This window comes from Mesoplodon mirus, assembly GCF_964341445.2.
Source record: "Mesoplodon mirus genome assembly, chromosome: 18".
In the NCBI taxonomy this organism is placed as follows: Eukaryota; Metazoa; Chordata; class Mammalia; order Artiodactyla; family Ziphiidae; genus Mesoplodon; species Mesoplodon mirus.
Genome location: NC_138994.1, coordinates 18,067,798 through 18,090,118, shown reverse-complemented (window position 1 = coordinate 18,090,118; position 22,321 = coordinate 18,067,798). Strand labels below are relative to the sequence as shown.

Sequence of the window (22,321 nt, the reverse complement as noted above, 5' to 3'; positions counted from 1 at the left end):
GAACAAATATTAAACATTAAGCGTGTGTGTGTGTGTGTGTGTGTGTGTATATAAACATATATTTTTAATCTATGTTCAGCCAACACAGCCAAGATGAGCTTAAGACACAACTAAACAATGCGGATTCCTGGATGGGATCTTGGAACAGAAAAAAGGACATTAGGAAAAATGAATGAAATCTGAATAATGTAAGGACCTTAGTTAATAATAATGTATCAATAATGGTTCATTAATTGTAACAAATGTACTATACTAATATAAAATGTTAATAATGAGAAATTGGGTGTGGGATATATGAGATCTTTTTGTACTACCTTTGCAATTTTTTTTTGGTAAATCTAAAAATGTTCTAAAATAAAAAATCTACGTTAAGAAAAACTATGTTCACAAAGGGAACTCTGCTCAATATTATCTAACAACCTAAATGGGAAAAGAATTTGAAAAATAATAGATACAGGTATATGTATAACTGGATCACTCTGCTGTGCACCTGAAACTAACACAACATTGTTAGTCAACTAGACTCCAATATAAAAAAGTTTAAAAAATATATATGTTCAGTAAAGACGCTGTAGCAGTTTTACTTTTATCTTAATGAGAAGATCCTGTTGATCCCTGGCTGAGAGCACAAGTAGCACTGACATCTTATTCTACCCTCCCTGTAAACAGAACGCTGAATTTGGGGCTTCCATACTTACATTTGATAAACAACAGGGTAAATGTTTTCAGGTCTATGAGGAGGTACCTTGAACTTCTTTATTTACTTGAGCAATTTTCTTTCAAAAGCTTCATGAAAATGTATTCCATTTTCCACTTCTTTGACCACAGACTTTTTTTTTTTTTTTTTTTTTTCTTTTTGCGGTATGCGGGCCTCTCACTGCTGTGGCCTCCCCCGTTGCGGAGCACAGGCTCCGGATGCGCAGGCCCAGCGGCCATGGCTCACGGGCCCAGCCGCTCCCCGGCATGTGGGACCCTCCCGGACCGGGGCACGAACCCGTGTCCCCTGCATCGGCAGGCGGACTCTCAACCACTGCGCCACCAGGGAAGCCCAACCACAGACTTTTTAAACTTTAGAAACTAACATCTAGATAGCAGATTTCAGGTGTATATTACTCTGGACTATAGACAAACTTGTTAAATACAATTCATATTCATATGGTGTTGGAGAAAATAAAATGTTTAATCCTTTCCATTTCTGAAGTTACCATAATACTAGTGTAAAGTTCATGCTACTTTCAATACCTGGAAAGTTCTAGTTTAAAGTAATCCCACTTAAAAACACTATTCAGTATGTTCTACATGCAAATGTGTAATAGAAACCTATTTCCATAAAAATATTTCCTTAAAAGTGGGGTGGAGGGCTTCCCTGGTGGCGCAGTGGTTGAGAGTCCGCCTGCCGATGCAGGGGACACGGGTTCGTGCCCTGGTCCCGGAGGATCCCACATGCCACGGAGCGGCTGGGCCCGTGAGCCATGGCCGCTGAGCCTGCGCGTCCGGAGCCTGTGCTCCGCAACGGGAGAGGCCACAACAGTGAGAGGCCTGCGTACCGCAAAAAAAAAACAAAAAGTGGGGTGGTAGCGTCATGGGCATAAAATTTGAGATTGATGGCACTTATCTAAAGTTTTTCACAAAATGTGAAAGAAGTGTCATACTTTGATGCTCTCTGCATGTGCCACGTTGTTATCAATATGGCTCACATCTACTTTTATAACTGCCAAATACACTGAAAGGCCATTAACCTTCTAAGTGTTAAGTGTTCTAGGACAACTCCAACAACTCTTCAGAGTTTGATAGTAAGCTTCGCTAATGTTAGAAACAGAAGGCCTCAGTAAGTCAGGCATATCTGGATGGACAAAGCAGTCATGAGTGTTTCTAAGTTAGCTCAGAAAACTTTTCAATACTCACGTCTTACCAAGTCTGTTTTCATTCAGAACACCCAGTGCATACCTCTAGCATAGCTCTTAAAACAGTGTATTACTAAATATTATCTATATCTCCAACCCTTTGCACTAAGCATAATACTCTTAACCTAGGAGATACTCAATTTGTTGCTATGATTCACCAAGATACTAGGTAAGTATTCTTAAGAATTCACCAAAATTCTACAACTATCATGACATACTCTAGGAAAAAGTAATTAACTGACTAGATCTAACAGATATCTAGAGAACACTCCAACCAACAAAAGCAGAATACACATTCATCTCAAGCACACAGCAGAACATTCTCCAGGGAAGGCCAAATGCCAGGCCATAAAACAAGCCTCAATAAACTTAAAAGGACTGAAATCAGAGTATGTTCTATAAGCACAATGGAATTAAAATAGAAATCAACAACAGAAGGAATTCTGGGAAATTCACAAATATTTGGAAATTAAATAACACACTCCTAAATAACCAATGGGTCAAAGAAAAAAACAAAAAATTAGAAAATATTTTGAAATTAATGAAAACAAAAACAACTGCATAGCCAGATTCATGGGAAGAAACTAAAGCAGCATTTAAGAGGGAAATTTAAGGCTACAGCCTAGGTATTTATAAACATTTATATATTTTTTTCAGTTCCTATCACTTTATCTTTAACATCTTTATTGGAGTATAATTGCTTTACAATGGTGTGTTAGTTTCTGCTTTTTAACACTGAATCAGCTATACGTATACATATATTCCCATATCTCCTCCCTCTTGCGTCTCCCTCCCACCCTCCCTATCCCACTCCTCTAGGTGGTCACAAAGCACAGAGCTGATCTCCCTGTGCTATGCAGCTGCTTCCCACTAGCTATCTATTTTACATTCGGTAGTATATATAAGTCCATGCCACTCTCTCACTTCATCCCAGCTTACCCTTCCCTCTCCCCATGTCCTCAAGTCCATTCTCTACGTCTGTGTCTTTATTCCTGTCCTGCCCCTAGGTTCTTCAGAAACAATTTTTTTTTGCTTCCATATATATATGGAGATATGTGTTAGCATATGGTATTTATTTTTCTCTTTCTGACTTACTTCACTCTGTATGACAGTATCTAGGTCCATCCACCTCACTACAAATAACTCAATTTTGTTTCCTTTTATGGCTGAGTAATATTCCATTGTATATATGTGCCACATCTTCTTTATCCATTCATCTGTCGATGTACACTGAGATTGCTTCCATGTCCTGGCTATTGTAAACAGAGCTGCAATGAACACTGTGGTACATGACTCTTTTTGAATTACGGTTTTCTCAGGGTATATGCCCAGTAGTGGGATTGCTGGTTCATATGGTAGTTCTGTTTTTAGTTTTTTAAGGAACCTCCATACTGTTCTCCATAGTGACTCTATCAATTTACATTCCCACCAACAGTACAAGATAAACATTTATATTAAAAGGAAAAACATGCCATAGTTCACTTCAAATTGAGGTTGCTATTCTTTTATTTATAAAACCCAACACCCCCAAAAGCAGGTAATCAATAACTTTTCATCAGGTTATCTGAGAATATGCAAATGAAAAGCATGCCCCTTTTGTGAGGCCCTTAATATCTAATAAGAAAGGAGTGAGGGAAAGAACATGCAGAAAACTTACACTTTGATACACAATACCAACAAACTAATAACTAAATTTGAAAATTACTTCTACAGTCTTTAAGGACAACAGCTGTTCAGGTGTATGCAGTTATATTAGGTGCTCCAAGAAGGCAGATAAAGGGCATCTGAACACAAAGAGAATGACTTTCCAATTAAAGTAATGGTTCTTTCTCAACCATTAACCTAAATTTAGGAGACCAATAAAGTAATTAATCTCAAGGAAAGACCTGCAGGGCTACAAGTTTCCACTTCTAGCACTAAGTGAGGCCATTAGTCACAAATTCATCTGAATATCTGATGTAGACAATATGAGCACAACTTTTGGGAAAATTCACACCAATTTCAGGTTCGAAATCTACTCTGACTCAGCTTTAACAGGTGACTTTTAAAGTCTTAATCATTATGATCTTCTCTAATAGCCTGGCAAAGCGATCTTTCTAGCTACTGCTTTTTCTAAAGAGGTACAGTACATTTAAACAGAAACCCCATCCTTCCTTCCAAAGATGAAGGACCTGCTTATTTTCATTATTACAATTTTGAATATGGTTTCAGTGTGCTTCTCATCGTACCCAGGAAGTACAGCAGAAGTAACTATAGCTATACTCATTAAATGTCTTTCTTCCTGAAAGGTTACAGAAAAACAGAACAGTTATTTTCTCTGGGAAGAGTATTTGCCTTTTACATTTTCTAATGAGTTCGACATTTGTTTTATTTTATTTCAAAAAGTTATCTGGGTGACAGGCGGGATTATGGCCTTTCTTTTACACTTTTCAATAACTCTAATAAACATTTTAAAAGAATGAAATGAAGACACCTGATTTTTTTCAATGCACAACAGATAACTAAAACCCACAAATAACTGCAAATCTTTATTTTGTCTCTTAATTTTACCTTTCAGAGCCAAACATTTTTATAGAAGTTGATAAATAAAATGTAAACGTGACTAAATATGGACAGGAGACAAGGAAGGCAACATGGATAATTAAACCTAGGAAAAACTGCAATTTGGCTGCATTACTAACCATAATCCAGTTTGGAGACTGACCTAAGTCAAAATTACGTAAGTAAGAAAGCACATAACATTGGTTTCATATAAGGTTCAGGGAAAAGATAAGCTAGATATAACTAGAAATCTGGGCAGCAAGACCAGTTTTAGGGCCAATCTTACTTGTTCATAAGCAAAAGGGCCGAGCCCGCTTCTAGTTTATTGTTGTGTACGCTCTATTTTACATAAAGTCTATGTAAAAGTCCTAGATAACTTGGAGATGCTTGTGCTGTCTTCATCAAGAAGAAACGAACAAATTTACTCCATGAAGCTGTACACTGATTTTTTTTTCCTTTTAAGAAAGCAAAAAGACCCTAAAATGTTTGTTGACTTGTAAATTTACATCTAGAAAACTACTGTAGTATTTTTGGTTTTTACTGCTTTTCTGATTATGAAACTAATATATGCCTGTAAAAATATCCATTATAGAAATGCATGCTGTAGAAAGTGACAGTTCTCCATAATCCCAACATCCAGAGAAAACCAACACGATAGTTTTCTTTTTTCTTTATATCTCAGTACATGTAAGAGCATGAGGATGTTTCAATAAATCACTCCACTTTTTTCTCAAAAGCTCTCAACAGAGCCTTCTGGCTCTAAAGCTAAACATTTGCAGCATCAACTAAACAAAGCTGGTTTGTCTGTCTTTCCATCTTTTTCCAAAAATGAGTGAGGATGGATTATCTCCCTCTAGAAGGGATTAATTCAGCCAGAGAAGTAAAACTGAATTAAAACTACTTCTATGAATACACATCAAATTTCTCAGCTATCAAAATTACTTATTAACTTAACTTGACACAGCTATAAAAAAGCAAATTAATCACCTGAAGGAACAGCACAAAATAAAATGTGCTTCAGAAAAACTATATGCTGTTGTCAAGTATCTTAGATGCTGAGTGAAGAGGTTTAATCATTTCACAAATCATTTCACAGTCTTATAAAACACTGTCAAACTGTGAAATAATATTCTATTGTTAAAGGAGGTCAGAAAATGAAGCCAACATTAGCTGCACTACTATTATGTATTCTGACGAAGATTATGGGCCATTCTCATTCAACTTGACCTCAAGTAGGTAATCTGTTCAATCCTTTTGGACAAGAGAGCATCATACATAATCAAAAGCCTCCTTTGAGATGATAAACTAAATTTTTAATAGAAACAAGCTAAGTACCCAGCAATGGGGAAATAGCTAAGTCAATTATAGAACATTAAATTTAAAAATATTTTAAAATATTAACCCATTAAATATAATTAGTAAAACAAATACAGGAAAATGGTAACATATGTTGTATTTTAAGGCCACTATAATTACAGCAATATAAAAATGTTTATACAACAACAAAGCCTAGAAGAGATCTGCAACAGTAAAAATACTGGAGTGGGGAGTTTGTGCAGAATTTTGAATTTCCTCTCTTTTTTTTCTATTAATGTATATTAACGTAGTTTTAAATGTTAAGGAAAAATGGAAATATTGACAATAAAATGTTGTAGGGACTTCCCTGGTGGCACAGTGGTTAAGAATCCACCTGCCAGAGGCTTCCCTGGTGGCGCAGTGGTTGAGAGTCCGCCTGCCGATGCAGGGGACATGGGTTCGTGCCCCGGTCTGGAAAGATCCCACATGCCGCGGAGCGGCTAGGCCCGTGAGCCATGGCCGCTGAACCTGCGTGTCCGGAGCCTGTGCTCCGCAATGGGAGAGGCCACAACAGTAAGAGGCCCGCGTTACCTCAAAAAAAAAAAAAAAAAAAAAGAATCCACCTGCCAATGCAGGGGACACAGGTTCGAGCCCTGGTCTGGGAAGATCCCACATGTCGCGGAGCAACTAAGCCTGCGCACCACAGCTACTGAGCCTGCACTCTAGAGCCTGCGAGCCACAACAACTGAAGCCCGCGCGCCTAGAGACCGTGCTCCACAACAGAGAAGCCACCGCAATGAGAAGCCCGCGCACCACAAAGAAGAGTAGCCCCCGCTCACCGCAACTAGAGAAAGACCGCACACAGCAACAAAGACCCAATAAAACCAAAAAAATGAAATGTTGTAAATATATTCTTTTTCCTCTAGCAATCCATTTCAAACCATACATATTTATCTAGGAAAATAAAAGATCTACGAAATAATGACACAAAGACATGCAATGATCAATATTCTGACTGAAAACACACACTGTTTTGTTTTGTTTTGTTTGTGATGCACGGGCCTCTCACTGTTGCGGCCTCTCCTGTCGCGGAGCACAGGCTCCGGAGGCGCAGGTTCAGCGGCCATGGCTCACGGGCCCAGCCGCTCTGTGGCATGTGGGATCTTCCCGGACCGGGGCACGAACCCGTGCCCCCTGCATCGGCAGGCGGACTCTCAACCACTGCGCCACCAGGGAAGCCCACACACTGCTTTCTTGTTCTCTGTGAAGTCTACAGTTTTAAGGTCCAAAATGCATTTCCTCTCACTTTAAAACTAAACTGATGCTTTTTGTATTTTTTCAAAAGCAAACTACTACAGAAGGCTTTGCCATTCTGCTAAATCTAGATTTTAAAAGTCTGCTGTTAAACTAAAGAATAAATAAATTAGTTAAAAATCAAAGCCACTGTTAGGGTGAGAAAAACTTTAAATATTTACCACTAATAATTACTACCTGTGTGAACAAAAATATTAGGAAAGTATAAGAGCGACTGCCAGAAATGGGACCGTAGTAGGCTCTAAGCTTTCCTACAAGATAAAGAAGGAAACATATCAAAGCATTATTTATAGCATCCTTAAGATTTAAAAAAGTTGTTTGAGGGGGAAATATGCCTATTCTAGGTATGGAGACCAGAGAGAATGTTCTCCCACAGGTCCTCCCTGAGGACACACAGTAATGAAAGACTCCTTAATATCCTTAGAGTAAATACAGCAACGAATTTTTCCCAAGGCTGTTTCTTCTATCACTTCTTAATATTTGCCAACACCATAATCCCAAAGCTCTATTCAGCCCAAGAAATATACAAAAGAGAGGTCCCCAATAGGACACTGTGCAGTTACCCACCTCTTTGCTTTCAGGTTTAACCCTGAGAGAGGGCCAAAGACTTTTAAGAATGGAGAAACTACTTCTCTTTCACAAAATCCTCCATCAATACCATGCTTTCTGCTAAGCTCTGGGACAAAGTTTGCACAGTTCTGAGTCTGAGGTAGTATCAGGACAAGCACCCAGCCAGTTTTATGTGTCGAGTCATGTGACTTAACAGTTACCTGAGCCAGCAGTAGGGCTGACATTCTCTTATCACAGTTGTGCGTCTGAATAACATTAATAAAACTAATGGCAGGTAGCATTACTATCTACTTTACGCGTCACTGCTTTAAGCACACTAACGTATTAGTTCTTTTAATCCTCACTGTGACTCTAGGAAGGTAGACGCTATTGTTCCCATTTTGAGGATGGGAGAACCAAAGGAGAGTCAGCTTCCCAAGACCAAAAGGCCAGATCTGCCAGAAGAAGAAGGTGGGTCTAGACCTGGAGCAGTTCTTTATCACAATACCACAGGTGTCTCTCATTCCACATCCACTAGGAGGTAAAACAGAGGAAGTATCTGCCAAAAAGACCAAGATTTTCCTCCAAAAGGTGCTGTGAGTCACTTTTTAAAAGGTCTCTTAAGTTTTACGACTGAACATAGGCACAGTGAACTTTAGCCTAACAGCAGGTTAAACCTCAGTCATTAAAAATACACAACCAACCAACCCCTGACCAGAGCACTTTAACTTCCTAGAATATCCATCAAGGTAAAACATGCAAAATGTTAACTACTTACCATTTGAATAAAACTGTATTGACTTAATAAAACTGATAAATTAATTAAAGTAATGTAAAAAAAAAAAAGCACAAAAAAGAAGTAAGAATCACCTGAAATACAGCTCCTTGGAGATAACTGTTACCTTTTAGGGGATCATTCAGAAAGAAGTCTATATATTTAATAAGCAAATAGAAATAGATAACAATTTTCCCTAAATGGGCTCACGGCCCCCTCCCTCCCTCCCTCCCTCATCTAACCTCATTTGGGTACAAAAAAGCCCCACGGGGTAGTGGTTAAGAACATGGAATCTGGACTTAACCGGCCTGGATTTGAATGTGAACTTGGGCAAGTTACTTAACATAAGCCTCAGGCTCCTGATCAGTAAATTGGGGATAATAGCATCTGTCTTAATAGGATTATGGTGAGGATTAAAAGAAAATACAAGTAAAATACTTAGCTTAGTGCACAGACATATACTAAGAACTCAATAAATTAAATACATTTTCACTTTTTAAAAGAGGATCCATAAACACTTGTCTGAGCAACGCAAATACTGTATTGATATAGTTTTACATCAACATTAAAATCTTCACAGTATCCCGCTTTACAGGCACCATAATCTGTTTATGTAGCCTCCCACTGATGGGTTACTTAAGGTTTTTTTTTCTAATATGGTAATTCCATGGATTCGAAGATGCCTATTTTTACACCTTTTAATATCTTGGAAATGATATTTCATAATTTAATTGCAGAAATGTCTAGGTGGCACACAGATTCACTGAAATAAACATCCCTATGTCTACATTTTAAAAAACTTGTTTGTTAATTTTCTTAGATTGAATTCTTGAAAGTGGAACTGCTGGGTCATTTTATGGTCTAATACGTATCACCAAGCCATGTTCAAAAAGACCAACTGTATTCGTACAAACCTCCACTGGCAGGAGGTGACAGTACCCATTTCCCCACACCCTGGCCAAAAGAGGGTGGGGTCAGTCTTTATCATCTTTGCTAATCCGAAAGGCAAAATGACCTTTTTTTCCCCCCTTCATTTCTTTTATTATTAACCTCAGCTTACTTAGGATATCCAATACGTCACTATGTAGAAGCAGTGCCATAAGACAGCTGTCCATGCCTGGCAGGTGAGTAACTCAGGACTGCAGATAAGCTTATATTTCTGGTTTACTCATACCTGACAGTTAACAGGGGAATTAATGTACTGTAGGGGGGAACACTGCAGCCAGGCCTAAGATCAAATCCCAGCTTTGCCTCTTACTAGATGTGTGAACCTGAGCCTGTTACTTAACTTCTGAACCCATAAGATGGGGCTAATAATGCCAACCTTCTGATGTCCAAAATTAGAAATCATGTATAACTTTGTGGCATATATTAAATGCTTCATAAATAGTAGCTATTCAATGATGACTTAACTATAATGGCTCACAGAGGTGAAAACTGAAGACCCCAAAGGAATGGTGCGTTTCCTTAGACATTTCTTTCTCCAAACAGGGATGAATGGTCTTCAGCCAGCAACCCCCTCCACCCTGCAAAAGGAGTCTTGTACAGGAACTGAAAGTTCATTCTTAGCACCTATTTGGAAACAGTCCATTCAGATGACGGGGGGGAAATGAATATGATGAAAGGCAAACAAATTATGTTGTAAGAGAACTCAAACTGTCCTCATTCTTCAAGATTAAATGCAATATTCTGAGTTCAGTTAACAAGATTGATAACAATTCTTATCAACAGGCAAAGAAATCAAGAAGTATACCGATACCAGTACTTTGAAATAGTGAAGAAAAAAACCCACCCCAACCTCTTATTTTTTAGGTTTGATAATTCAAACACCTGAAATGAGACTCATGTACTGAAATTCAGGACTTAGAGCTGTTGTGAAAACTGTAACCAATCACACTCTAGTTCACATTCCTGGCTCTCAGGAGCATACTCAATGGATGTTCTCTTCTCAGTTACGCAGGAGACTTATTCAAATATCCCCAGCTGACAGGCAGAAATTCCGTTATTTTTTCTTTTCCTCAAAGTACCCCCTGTCCTTCATTCCTAGTCTCCTATACCTGTACAGGCACTTATCTCACAACCTGATTACTGGAACCTGCCAGGCCGGGACTCCAGGCTTCCCTCCTTGCAATCCACTATACACACAGGACATTTCCACTATACACACAGGACACTTTCGTCATCAGCTAATAACCTTCAGAGGCTTAAGGACAAGATCAAACTCTTATTGGGTTTTTCTTATCTGGCTCCAGTTCTACCTTATTTTCCACTCTGTCACAGCCTATAACCTTATTCTAGCATTCCTGTCTCAAACACAACAAGCACAGCCCCCGCCCCTCCCTTCTCCTCACCTAGCCCTGTCCTGGTCTTCACAAGGTCCAGTCCAAGTCATGCCTCTCCCACACAGCTTTCTCAGACCTCGGCTCTCACCGATCTCTTCCCTTCAAAATTACACTGGCAGTTACAGTGTGTAACAAAACTTCAGCATTCTGTTAAACACCAGTTCAGCACTAAGTACTAATAGCCGTGATCTTGGATAGATCATTAACCTCCATGGGCCACCATTTCTGCACCTGTAAAATAAGGAAGTCTTTTCCTGTTCTAAAGATCCTCTAGGGCTTCCCTGGTGGCGCAGTGGTTAAGAATCCGCCTGCCACTGCAGGGGACAAGGGTTCAAGCCCTGGTCCGGGAAGATCCCACACGCCACAGAGCAACTAAGCCCATGTGGCACAACTACTGAGCCTGTGCTCTAGAGCCCGCAAGCCACAACTACTGAGCCCATGTGCCACAACTACTGAAGCCCGCGCGCCTAGAGCCTGTGCTCTGCAACAGGAGAAGCCACCGCAATGAGAAACCTGCGAAGTGCAACGAAGAGTAGCCCCCGCTTGCCGCAACTAGAGAAAGTCCATGTGCAGCAACGAAGACACAATGCAGCCAAAAATAAATAAATTTATTTAAAAAAATAAAGATCCTCTAATTTTACACACCGTCACACACTGTTTCACATACTAACCTCACTTCTCTTATTTGATTTTAGAGTTCCTGAAGGGAGAAAGTACGTCTTCTATTTCTCCCCCAACTCTCAAGGCAACTTACCCCAGGATGTGGCTCAAGGAGACGCTCTGTAAATGTAACAGTAAAATAGTGTCATCAGCACTGAACCCAAGACCTAGTTCTAAAGCGGTTTAGGAAACTGGTAAAGGAAGTTTGTGCCAGACAGAGAAGATATTGAGATAATCTACTGTTGGTTCTCTTCTAGAGTCTAAGGTCTGTCTTGATAGAAAATAACAACCCAGCTACAGAATGCAATGAGCACAGGTTTGAGAGCTCAAAACAGTCTCTTCATTCCTATGCAGCACTGTCTGAAGTATCAATACATGTACAGAAGCCCCTAGATGGCAGACGCAACTTTTAGGTAAGCTCAGGCGTTTTGCGTGCCTAGGGCAGAGTATTCAGGGGCCTCATTTTCAGTGGAGAAGCCCTGGGGCTATCTCAAGGCTGCCCTACAATGGTGGGGAAATTTAGGTTCATTTCACCCACGTAAGGCCTGAAACTGCAAAAGAAGAGCAATTTCTTCCATACCTAGCCCCAGTGCCCTCCCCACCCCTCCCCAAGAAAAACACAAGCTTTTATAAAAAGGGAAATTAACAAAGGCAGATATATCCAAGCATTAAGTTCTATTTACGGCTTCCAGTAAGATGTTTTTAATTTGCTCTCTCTTCTCAGGGCAGCACAAGTCAACATGTGGACAGAGAGTAAGGAAGTGGTCTGCTGGGGGACACGAGTCAACATGCAGCAAAAGTTAACCAGGAACTCCAAGACAGTGAGAGGGTGTAATCCTTCTGAACCTGGCCATAGGCAGAGGGCTGAGCCCCTTTCTATTTCATTATCTTCAAGTAAAAAGTACTCAGTACCCACGTGCACATGTCCGTTTTATCAACAGAGGGTAAATATATCCATATTTCAATTGAGGGAAACTGGTCAATGCTTTCCAGGTACTTCAAAACATGATTTGGCTCACAACTAACATCCTAAAGAGTGAGCAAATCAAATCAGAGCCACTCAAATGAAGCCAGTTACTCCCTGAATAATCAAAGAGGAAAACACTGCCCTTTTTTTTTTTTTTAAACTAATAGTGCTTAAGACAAAGCAATGTCCCTCCTCTTCACTCAGCTGTTTCACAGAATTATGAGACAAAGGGCAACTACTGTATCGTCACTCATTTTTTGGAGTAAAGCCACAAGATTACTAACAAACAGCTAACGGCCACCATTCAAAAGCAATAATGGCATTATGACTTCATATGCCAGTTATCTGCCAAACTGGAAAGAACTAAATATATGTAGGCTTCTCTCTCCCCAAAGAAAATCTGAAAGTAAATGTGAGCACTCTGATTCACTTTCTCTCTCATCATAAAAATTTCTGGGGGAATATTAAACAGTATCATCCTAACTGTAGGATGGGAAAGAAGGATATTACACTTGTTCAAGAAGTTTACCAATTTAAGGTGGAGAACTTATAAAATGTTCATGGTCCAAGACTAAATTTAGTGGCAGTAAACAGGGAAAGTTCTTGTCTAAAAATTCTTTAAAACAGACCTCAAAGTTCACAGTTTTGTTTTGACTTGTTGCTTTAGTGCTAAATGTGCAACTGGATAGACTAAGAGAAAAAATATGAACTTCCAGGCTCAAGTTTCAAGTTTCTAGGGTAAACTTAATGGAGAAATCTAATTTGTATTTCAGTAAACAAACAAACCAAAAAAAACCCCAAGCTTGGCCCCAAAGCATTTTCGTACAAGTGACAAATGTGGTTACTTGAGTAGCCAATCTTTTTTTTCCCCCTTTATCTGAGTAGCCAATCTTATTATGATATCAGGAGCAGGTTATCTGCTGAAAATAGTAATCACCTAAGAAAACATCAAATTATCTCCTCAGTACATCAATGATACAGAGTAATTTAGTAGGCTAAGTTATGATTGCTGATTTCTAGCTAAAGAAATAGAAACAGATGATGTATTTCTCTCTAAAACCTATAGCTGGTTCTGTCTGCTTTCTGATGATTAATTTAGTGCTGACTTTGAGAATACCGTCAAAAAGCTCACACACCTCAGAATGGGAGAAAATATTTGCAAATGAAGCAACTGACAAAGGATTTATCTCCAAAATTTACAAGCAGCTCATGCAGCTCAATATCAAAAAAACAAACAACCCAATCCAAAAATGGGCAGAAGACCTAAATAGACATTTCTCCAAAGGAGATAGACAGATTGCCAACAAACACATGAAAGAATGCTCAACATCATTAATCATTAGAGAAAATGCAAATCAAAACTACAATGAGATATCATCTTACACCAGTCAGAATGGCCATCATCAAAAAATCTAGAAACAATAAATGCTGGAGAGGGTGTGGAGAAAAGGGAACACTCTTGCACCGTTGGTGGGAATGTAAATTGACACAGCCACTATGGAGAACAGTATGGAGGTTCCTTAAAAAACTAAAAATAGAACTAACATATGACCCAGCAATCCCACTACTGGGCATATACCCTGAGAAAACCATAATTCAAAAAGAGTCATGTACCAAAATGTTCACTGCAGCTCTATTTACAATAGCCAGGACATGGAAGCAACCTAAGTGTCCATCAACAGATGAATGGATAAACAAGATGTGGCACATATATACAATGGAATATTACTCAGCCATAAAAAGAAACAAAATTGAGTTATTTGTAGTGAGGTGGATGGACCTAGATACTGTCATACAGAGTGAAGTAAGTCAGAAAGAGAAAAACAAATACCGTATGCTAACACATATATATGGAATCTAAGGGGAAGAAAAAGGTCATGAAGAACCTAGGGGCAAGATGGGAATAAAGACACAGACCTACTAGAGAATGGACTTGAGGATATGGGGAGGGGGAAGGGTAAGCTGGGATAAAGTGAGAGAGTGGCATGGATATATATACACTACCAAATGTAAAATAGATAGCTAGTAGGAAGCAGCCGCATAGCACAGGGAGATCAGCTCTGTGCTTTGTGACCACCTAGAGGGGTGGGATAGGAAGGGTGGGAGGGAGGGAGACGCAAGAGGGAAGAGATATGGGAACATATGTATATGTATAACTGATCCACTTTGTTATAAAGCAGAAACTAACACACCATTGTAAAGCAATTATACTCCAATAAAGATGTAAAAAAAAATTAAAAAAAGCTCACCCAGTTTCCTTCTCCTTAAAGGGCTCTTTATCACCTTCTATGAAGTGCAACCTACATTCCTAACATTACAAAAACTACTGTGCAGGTAACTTCAGAGCAGAACTCTACACCTTGGGCAGTGAACAAAATAATAACTCTCCAGAGGTCTGCAAAACTTAAAAACAAAAGTCACTAGTCCTTTTATAAAGAATCATATTTCTGTATTTCCACTTTCTTCTTCTTTATAAAATCCTAATAATTTCATTCAAGAGTAGTAAACAAATGGATGGCAAATTCCAACAATCAGGTTTAGAGGAAAAAAGTCAAAATTTGAGACACAGTGAAGACTCAAACATTAAATTTCAGGTTTTTCTCAGAGTTGATACACTATTTGATAACACCCACCCATGTAAAAATAAATTACATATCCAAAAGAGCAAGCTGCTCCAGTCAATTGGGTAAACAACATAATTAACATGTGCCAGGTGGAAGGCGAACCTCATGTAAATAGTGGGGCTCAAAATGAGCTGCAAACTGTAAGGAAGCTTATTTTTAAACTGTCAGCAGGTTTCCTTGGTGCAATCAGAGTTTAATATGGGGTAACTGCTCATTAAGTATAAGAAAATCGAAATCTGACTGGTACAACAGCAAGTTGAACCTTGTTATTTAGAACTCCATTAGTTGTTTCACAAAGAATAAGAATACACTGAGGTTCTGTAACGAGTTTTGGCATGTACTTCTAACCACCTCTCTAAACTAGGGGAAATTAATTTCTAACCTACTAGGATCACATTCCAGAAGCAAAAATCTTTTGACTATGTAAGATAAGACTAATTGAGTGCTTTTTACAAAAATACTTCAAATTTGGTTCTTTTAAAAAAATCCTCTCATTTTTTTTTATAAAACTCTAGTAGATTAGGTAACCCAATCTACTCATACGCTTCCTTACTATAATCATATTGCTCTGACTTTACTTGAATTACCAATATCAACAAGCACAGAAATGCTCAAGGCATTCACACAAAGGCAGTTAAAGACCACACATCACACCAACCCTCTGAAGTCATGTTTGATATTCTACTCAGCATCTAGCTCTCCAAATCACACAGGATGGTAAATGTTAAAAGTGGGCAATGAAAAAAGAACAAGCACAGCTTCTTTGTGTGTTATCGGGGCACAAGAAGGCAGGTGAGTACAAGGAGAAGCCATCTGAGCGTTTGCTGGGCATCAACACTTACCTTGAGGATGTCCCCCCTTTTGAAGCTCAGCTCGTCGTCTGCGGTGGCTTTGAAGTCATATTTGGCGATGGCTTCCATTCTGAGTGGGGCTCAGGGCTCAGCAGCCTGAAGCAGGGGGGAAGGGAGTCTTCCCTGCTGAAGCAACCCAGTGCTCTGGGCTCAGCCTCGCCTCTCAGCTGGGACTCGCTCCTGCACACCGGGACACACAATGCCACCCTGAATCAGAAGAGCAATGATTGAGAGAAGTGGCCGGATCGAAGGCAGCCCCGCCCTGCCAGTCGGCCTGCCGTCCCAGCCCCCACGCCCCCTGGCTCGGCCTGGCTCAGCCCTCCTCTCTCCCTTCCAGGCAGGAGCCCTGAGCTCCTCCTTCCTCTTTCCAGTCTCGGCCCCCAGGCAACTGACAGGCCTGCCGGCCAATGGCGGCAGCTGTTCGAGCTATTCCAGAACACACTTCCTCTTCCCTCCCGCTGGGTGTGCTCGGTGTGCAGGAACCGGCTGGAGTCCGAACGGTCTCCGCCTTTCCTCCCTTGCCCCTCACGCTCTTCTCCAGGCACGAAATGCAATCCACGTAAAGAAAGGCCTCGCCCTCGGGATGGCACCCTAGTTTCTCAGTTATATAGGCCTCTCTCCCTCCTTTCTCCCTGCCAACCTTTCTGGTGTTTCGAAGATGTTGGGTCCCCTATCCACAGTCAAAAGCCAGCAATGTGGGCTTTGGTCCTGAGCTGCTCTAACTGTTCTCAGAAACTATACCTTGGTCTGCCCCTAGGAAAGTGGAAGAAACTGACCCTAGGAACTACTCTCTTATTCAGTTTGCTACTCTCAGCATAGGCAACTCTCCCTCTCCACTTGCCAACTGTGATCGGCAAGCTCAGGTGACCAGAGAAAGGAAATCCACCTCAGAGCCTTTGGTGGGTGGAGACCTGCTTGTGCAGAAGGCTCCCTATCCCTTGAAGACCCCCAAGACTTCGGGGGCCCCAAAAGCCCTTGAAAATAGACGTCCAAGGTTCAGCATTCCAAAAGCAGCCTCTGCATTATTCCTAACTAGCCTACGGAGCAAGGTTGAAGTCCTAATCCACACTTGAAAGCAATCCCTTTTTCAGAATCTTAGCTACCGCCCAAAAGCCAAACAGAAGCCTCTCACAGTTACCCCTGAGAACAGGTAATTTTCTCGGAGCCAGGGGAGTACTAGACTGACCCAAACTGCATTTCGCAGGCAAAGATTCTGTAATAATCCTTAGGTAGTATACCAAGTGATGGTGAACCTGGGCAGTACAATCACTGCGGAAGTGAAGAGTCTCGAGCCCTGAATACGGGACACAATGTAGACTTTCGCGTAACTGAAGGAAAACGAAGCCCCATTCTTCTTTTGTCAGTCACTGTTTTCATACAGGCTAAATAAAAGCAGAAAACAACACTGACACTGGCAGAACGGGGACAGATTATTTATAGTGACACCCTTTGGTGGATAATTACCACCTAGCAGAGACCTCATTTGAGGGGCATGAGTGATTATTATTCTTTTGTTCTAAAGTTAACAACTGGGGCATTAATCAAGCATAGCTACAAAAGGACTAAGGAGTAAACCAGCTGGGAATACTAAGGTTAGAGGGAAATGAGTATTACCAAGGAGGAAAGAATCACCCGGTAATAAAAAGTCCTTCAGCCGAATTCTGAAGGCCAAACATTCCACTGCAGGTAAACTAATAAACTAAACCAACGTTTATTCATTCTATCAGGCCATACCTAGGATATCCTGTGTTGTGCTGGCTCTAAAACAGGAAAGCAAAAAGAGTCCCAGCAAATTAAAAAAAAAAAAAATTAGTCTCAGTATTTTCGTGTGTCCTTAATCACCCTTTACTTTTTTTCACCATAGTAACTTATCAAATGAATCCATATACATAATTTTAAAAGTCAGAGCATTAAAAGGCTTATGAAAAAGAGCAGTTCCCTACCCCAACACTCACAAGCAATCACCCTCAATTTTGTTTTTAGCTTTCTCTTTATGTTTACTCACAGTATTTCTAAATAACACCCTTCTACTGCTGTTTCTTAATTTATTCCAGTCATCACCTATCACCTGAAAGATGAGGACTTAGCTGTTCCGCCCCTGCCAATTCTGCCTTGCCCCATCCCAGTAATGCCACATATTCCGGTTTAAGCAGTAGTTATTACATTACGAAACATTGTTCACTGGTGATTTAAATAATGTATGACAACCAACCTTCCTTTCTAGTACAATCCTTCAATTTTTCCCAGAATTAATAACTGTTTCTCCTTTTTTGCCTACTTTCCAGTGTGTACCTATTTAAAACTTTTTACAGCTGCTCCAAAATCTCCGCTACATGCCTATCAATATTTTCCATACCCTGACCTGACCATTTATTTTCACTGGTCTTCAGGTCTGATTTTTGGGACTATGTATCAATGATGGGAAGTTGAAGAATAATTGCGCAGATCCAAAAAACTTTAAAAGTTTCATTTTTGAAAAACAGAAATCAGACAGAAACCTAAAGCACTGTCACTGTCAAGGTACTATGCAGTAACAGGGCATAAACTTCTATGTCATTCATGATTCCAGACAGCTGCAGTGTAACTGAACAGCCAGACCATAAAAACCAAGAGTTTTCAACATTTGCTCTCCTGCTGTTACTCAACTTACCTACCACAGGTTTCCTACAGAAAACTTAAACAGACAACACTCTTGAAAATCCTGTTTCAAGTAACAATTGCTTTGTAAGATACAGTTTAATAGGAATGAAAACCAACCAATCAATACTTTTGCGGTGGTGCCAAGTAAAAATTAGCGTTTCACAGAGAAAACTAGAGGAGGCCAGGTTATTAGGCTATCCACCGAAATACATGCAGCCTCAAGAAATTCAAAAGGGTGTGTTTCATTACAGACAAAAAAATTCTACATACCCCGCATTAATTACTTAAAAAGGAAGAAAGAAATCTGAAAGTGGACACAATGTATAATGTTTTTAACAGAGTATATGTTGCTGTAAATTTCTCAAGAAAATGGGCTGGGAGTACATTTCACCCTGAAGCCTGATGACAGAGTATGTCTGAACTGTTACCAGCACACACCCTGCAGCCCATCACAAGCAGAGAATTTTAACAAGGCAAGTGCAGCTTGAACTGTTCATTTAAAGCAATACACAGTATCATAAACTGCAGTCTCCTAAAGGTATTTGTAGGATTTTATTTTCTGTCTTCCATTCAACTCTCTTCTTCCCAAAATTCACAGAAAATAAAATGCGCGACACTTTACTGGGCCAGTATAGTTTAGTGTTAAGCCTGCATGGTTTGTAAAGGCAGGCTGACCCCAAGTTCAAGTAATGACCTTGATGCTTACCAGCTATAATTTTGGGCAAGGCTTTTAAACAAGCCTCAGTTTTCTCATCTGTAAAATAGGTATAATATCACCAACTTTGTAAGATTCACTGAGCACTGAATTAGGTAATATAGATAACAGACATATATGAAGCGCTTTAGACAGAGCCTGACATTAAGTCACTCAAATTAAGTTAAAACGTGACTCTACTTATAACATATTAGATGTTTGTCTTCATTATTAAAAATGGCAAATTAAGGCTTACACTGCCATGGCCCAGGTTCAATCCCTGGCTGGGGAACTGAAATCCCCCAAGCTGCATGGCACAGCCAAAAAAACCGAAACAAACAAAAAAACGGCAAATTAAAACAATGAGATTTCTTTCACCTACTAATTGTCAAATTTTTTAAAGATTTATAACATCCAGTCTCTGCGATACTATGGATAAAGAGATTCTCAGACTCTTTATCCAATGTTGAATTAACATTTTGAACAGCTACTATATGCCTAACAATATGCTTAGTACTGGATTATAAAAATAAAATCACCACAGAGCTCACACTCTATCAGGGAATTAATTAGTTCAATCTTTTTGGAGAGTAATTTTACAGCATCTATTGACAAATTTAAAATACATACCCTTGGGCTTCCCTGGTGGCACAGTGGTTGAGAGTCTGCCTGCCGATGCAGGGGACCGGGTTCGTGCCCCGGTCCGGAAAGATCCCACATGCCGTGGAGCGGCTGGGCCCGTGAGCCATGGCCGCTGAGCCTGCGAGTCCGGAGCCTGTGCTCCGCAACGGGAGAGGCCACAACAGTGAGAGGCCCGCGTACCGCAAAAAAAAAATAAAAATAATAAAATAATAAAAAAGAATAATAAAAAATTTTTTTAAATGCATACCCTTGGACAAGCAATGCCACGTCCCAAATTTATCTCACTAAAATAGTGACACAAATACCATGTGCAAAATACATGTATCCCTGATCAATATCCATGAGCATAACAAGAAATAGCTTTCTATGTAAGTACCAAGATACATTATTATCAAGTTTTTTTAAAAACTGCAGAAAAATTAGTTTATCATACTTTCATAAAATATCAGTGTGTGCTAAAAAAAAAAATTCAAAAGGTTAATAAGGATTACCTCTGGAAGCGAGTTCACAGAATATTTTTACTTTCTGTCCCATACACCTCAATTGTATTTTCACTGTCTTTACTATAAGCATGTATTGCTTTTGTAAGTCAGAAAAAACAAAAACTAAAATCTTACTGATGCTCTGGAGTTAGACCTGGATTCAACTGTCACTGTACCACTTACTAACTAGGTGGGCAACACTGGAGAAGTAACTTACATTCTCTAATCCCTAGTGTCCCTCAGCTAGAAAATGGGGAAAATAATAGCATCTACAGCTTATAAGGTCATTTTGCTAATTAAAAGAGACAGCACCTGTAAATGCTGAGTCCCTGGCATAAAGTGCTAAGAGGTATTAAAGCAGCATCACCAGTACCTCTTCAAATATCGGTCCACGTGTTCTCAGTAAATCTAGAACTTCCATTTACATACAGACTCAGAGGAACGCTCTGGTAGGCAAATTAACGGTCTATTAAGTATAAACTAAAATTAAATACCTCCAAATCAAGTCCTAACAATGCTCAAATATTCACACATATAAAACTAATCACATCTATAGTCACTTATTCTACTGGTCTTTTAGACATTTACTGTGTATATACAGAAAGCGTACCTTTGAGTAATTTAAAGCCACATTTCAGTCTCATTAATTTACGGGTGCATCCTGTAACAACAGTTTTGGTTCTTGGATCAGCTACATCAAACTCACCCCATTCAGGGACTGATTCACTGTGAGGTGCCTTCTGGAGTTCGGCAAGGTAGTGGCCTTAGCCCGGAACCTAATTTTAAGTAAGATTCACAGGTAATTCTTATGCACGCTAAATTTTAAAAATCACTGCTGTGCTGTAAGGGTGCCTTGACTAGATTTTAAACTTTGCATCTCAGACAATGCACTACAATGTCTTTGCATAAAATGACAATAATACGTATTCATTTGGCATAATTGGGAAAAACCCAACTTTGACAAATAAAATGAAAGGCTCTCAATGGCCTTTCAGGAGTGCTGGAAAGTTCTTCTGAATTAAGCAAGTAACTATCAATATTAGTTTCTCTCAGGAGACCATGGTGGGTCTCTACTCTGTATTACTTCATTTCTCCAAAATCTATTACTCTTCTGTTCTAAGTAACAATTAGAATTGTTGCGGCATAACGTGCAACATAACAGGAATTATTGAGAAAAATCTCTAAGTACCACCAACTTAGTATTTAAAACCTAATAGTAGTACCTCAAATCTGAATACACTGGCTGAGGAAGGAAACTGCCTCAAACATTTAAATGCTTTCTTTTAGTATCAAAGAAGGCTGATTACAAGAATTAACTTTTAATTTGGGGATTCAGAAAATTTTGAACAAAGGAAGGAGCAAGAGAACAAATTTCTTTCTTTCTGTCAAAAAAAAAAAAAAAAAAGCCAAACCCAACAACAATAACAAAGAAGGCTGATTATAACAGATGCAGGAAAAGACACCTTATCTTAGAAGGCTGGTAAAGAATAAATTAGTACTATTACAACGGGCAAGCTTTAATTAATTCATCAATGGTCTAAATAAATTCTATTCCCTTAAATGTTTCAAGCTATCTTAATTCTATTGTAATATAGGACTATGGTTGGTTTTCGTTTTTAACATTCACCACCCCCACTAAAAGCCAAAAAGAAGTCACACAATTCCCAAAATGACCCAATCTCCCTTACTAACATAAAAGAGACATAAGAAGAAAAGCATGAGCAGGCACAAAAACATGATCTAAAAATGAAAAAAAAACAATTAAAACGCAAAAACACAAGCTGCACCTGTGACCGAGTGGCAGTATTGATTACTTACAGCTGAATTCAATCCTTGAGCCTCCCAGTTCCCAGGGGGAGAACGTTAAGTCTCGCATGGCTCTCTAGCAACCCTTCTGGCAAACTGAAGGAACACAGTGGACGCTCAAAAATGTAGAATAAAGCAGGAAAGAGGGCATCTTCCCGGGAGAGAAACAGGATCTTTATATGAGGGAGAAAACGAATTGTGCCAAAGAGCCGAAAACTCGAAAAATTACGCCAG

General features: G+C 39.5%; 1 protein-coding gene across 2 annotated transcripts in view; it reads right to left on the bottom strand.

The window, feature by feature from the left end:
- The window catches only part of GRB2 (growth factor receptor bound protein 2), a 73,829-nt gene that overhangs the window by 50,271 nt on the left and 1,237 nt on the right, over positions 1-22,321 (bottom strand). The window contains exon 2 of one of the 2 annotated variants that reach the window (XM_082603648.1): positions 15,815-16,030. In XM_082603648.1, the coding sequence (XP_082459774.1) occupies positions 15,815-15,892 (78 nt within the window). In that variant the 5' untranslated portion in view covers positions 15,893-16,030. The remainder of the gene's footprint in view (positions 1-15,814; positions 16,031-22,321) is intronic. The other variant, XM_082603649.1, reaches the window with a different exon arrangement.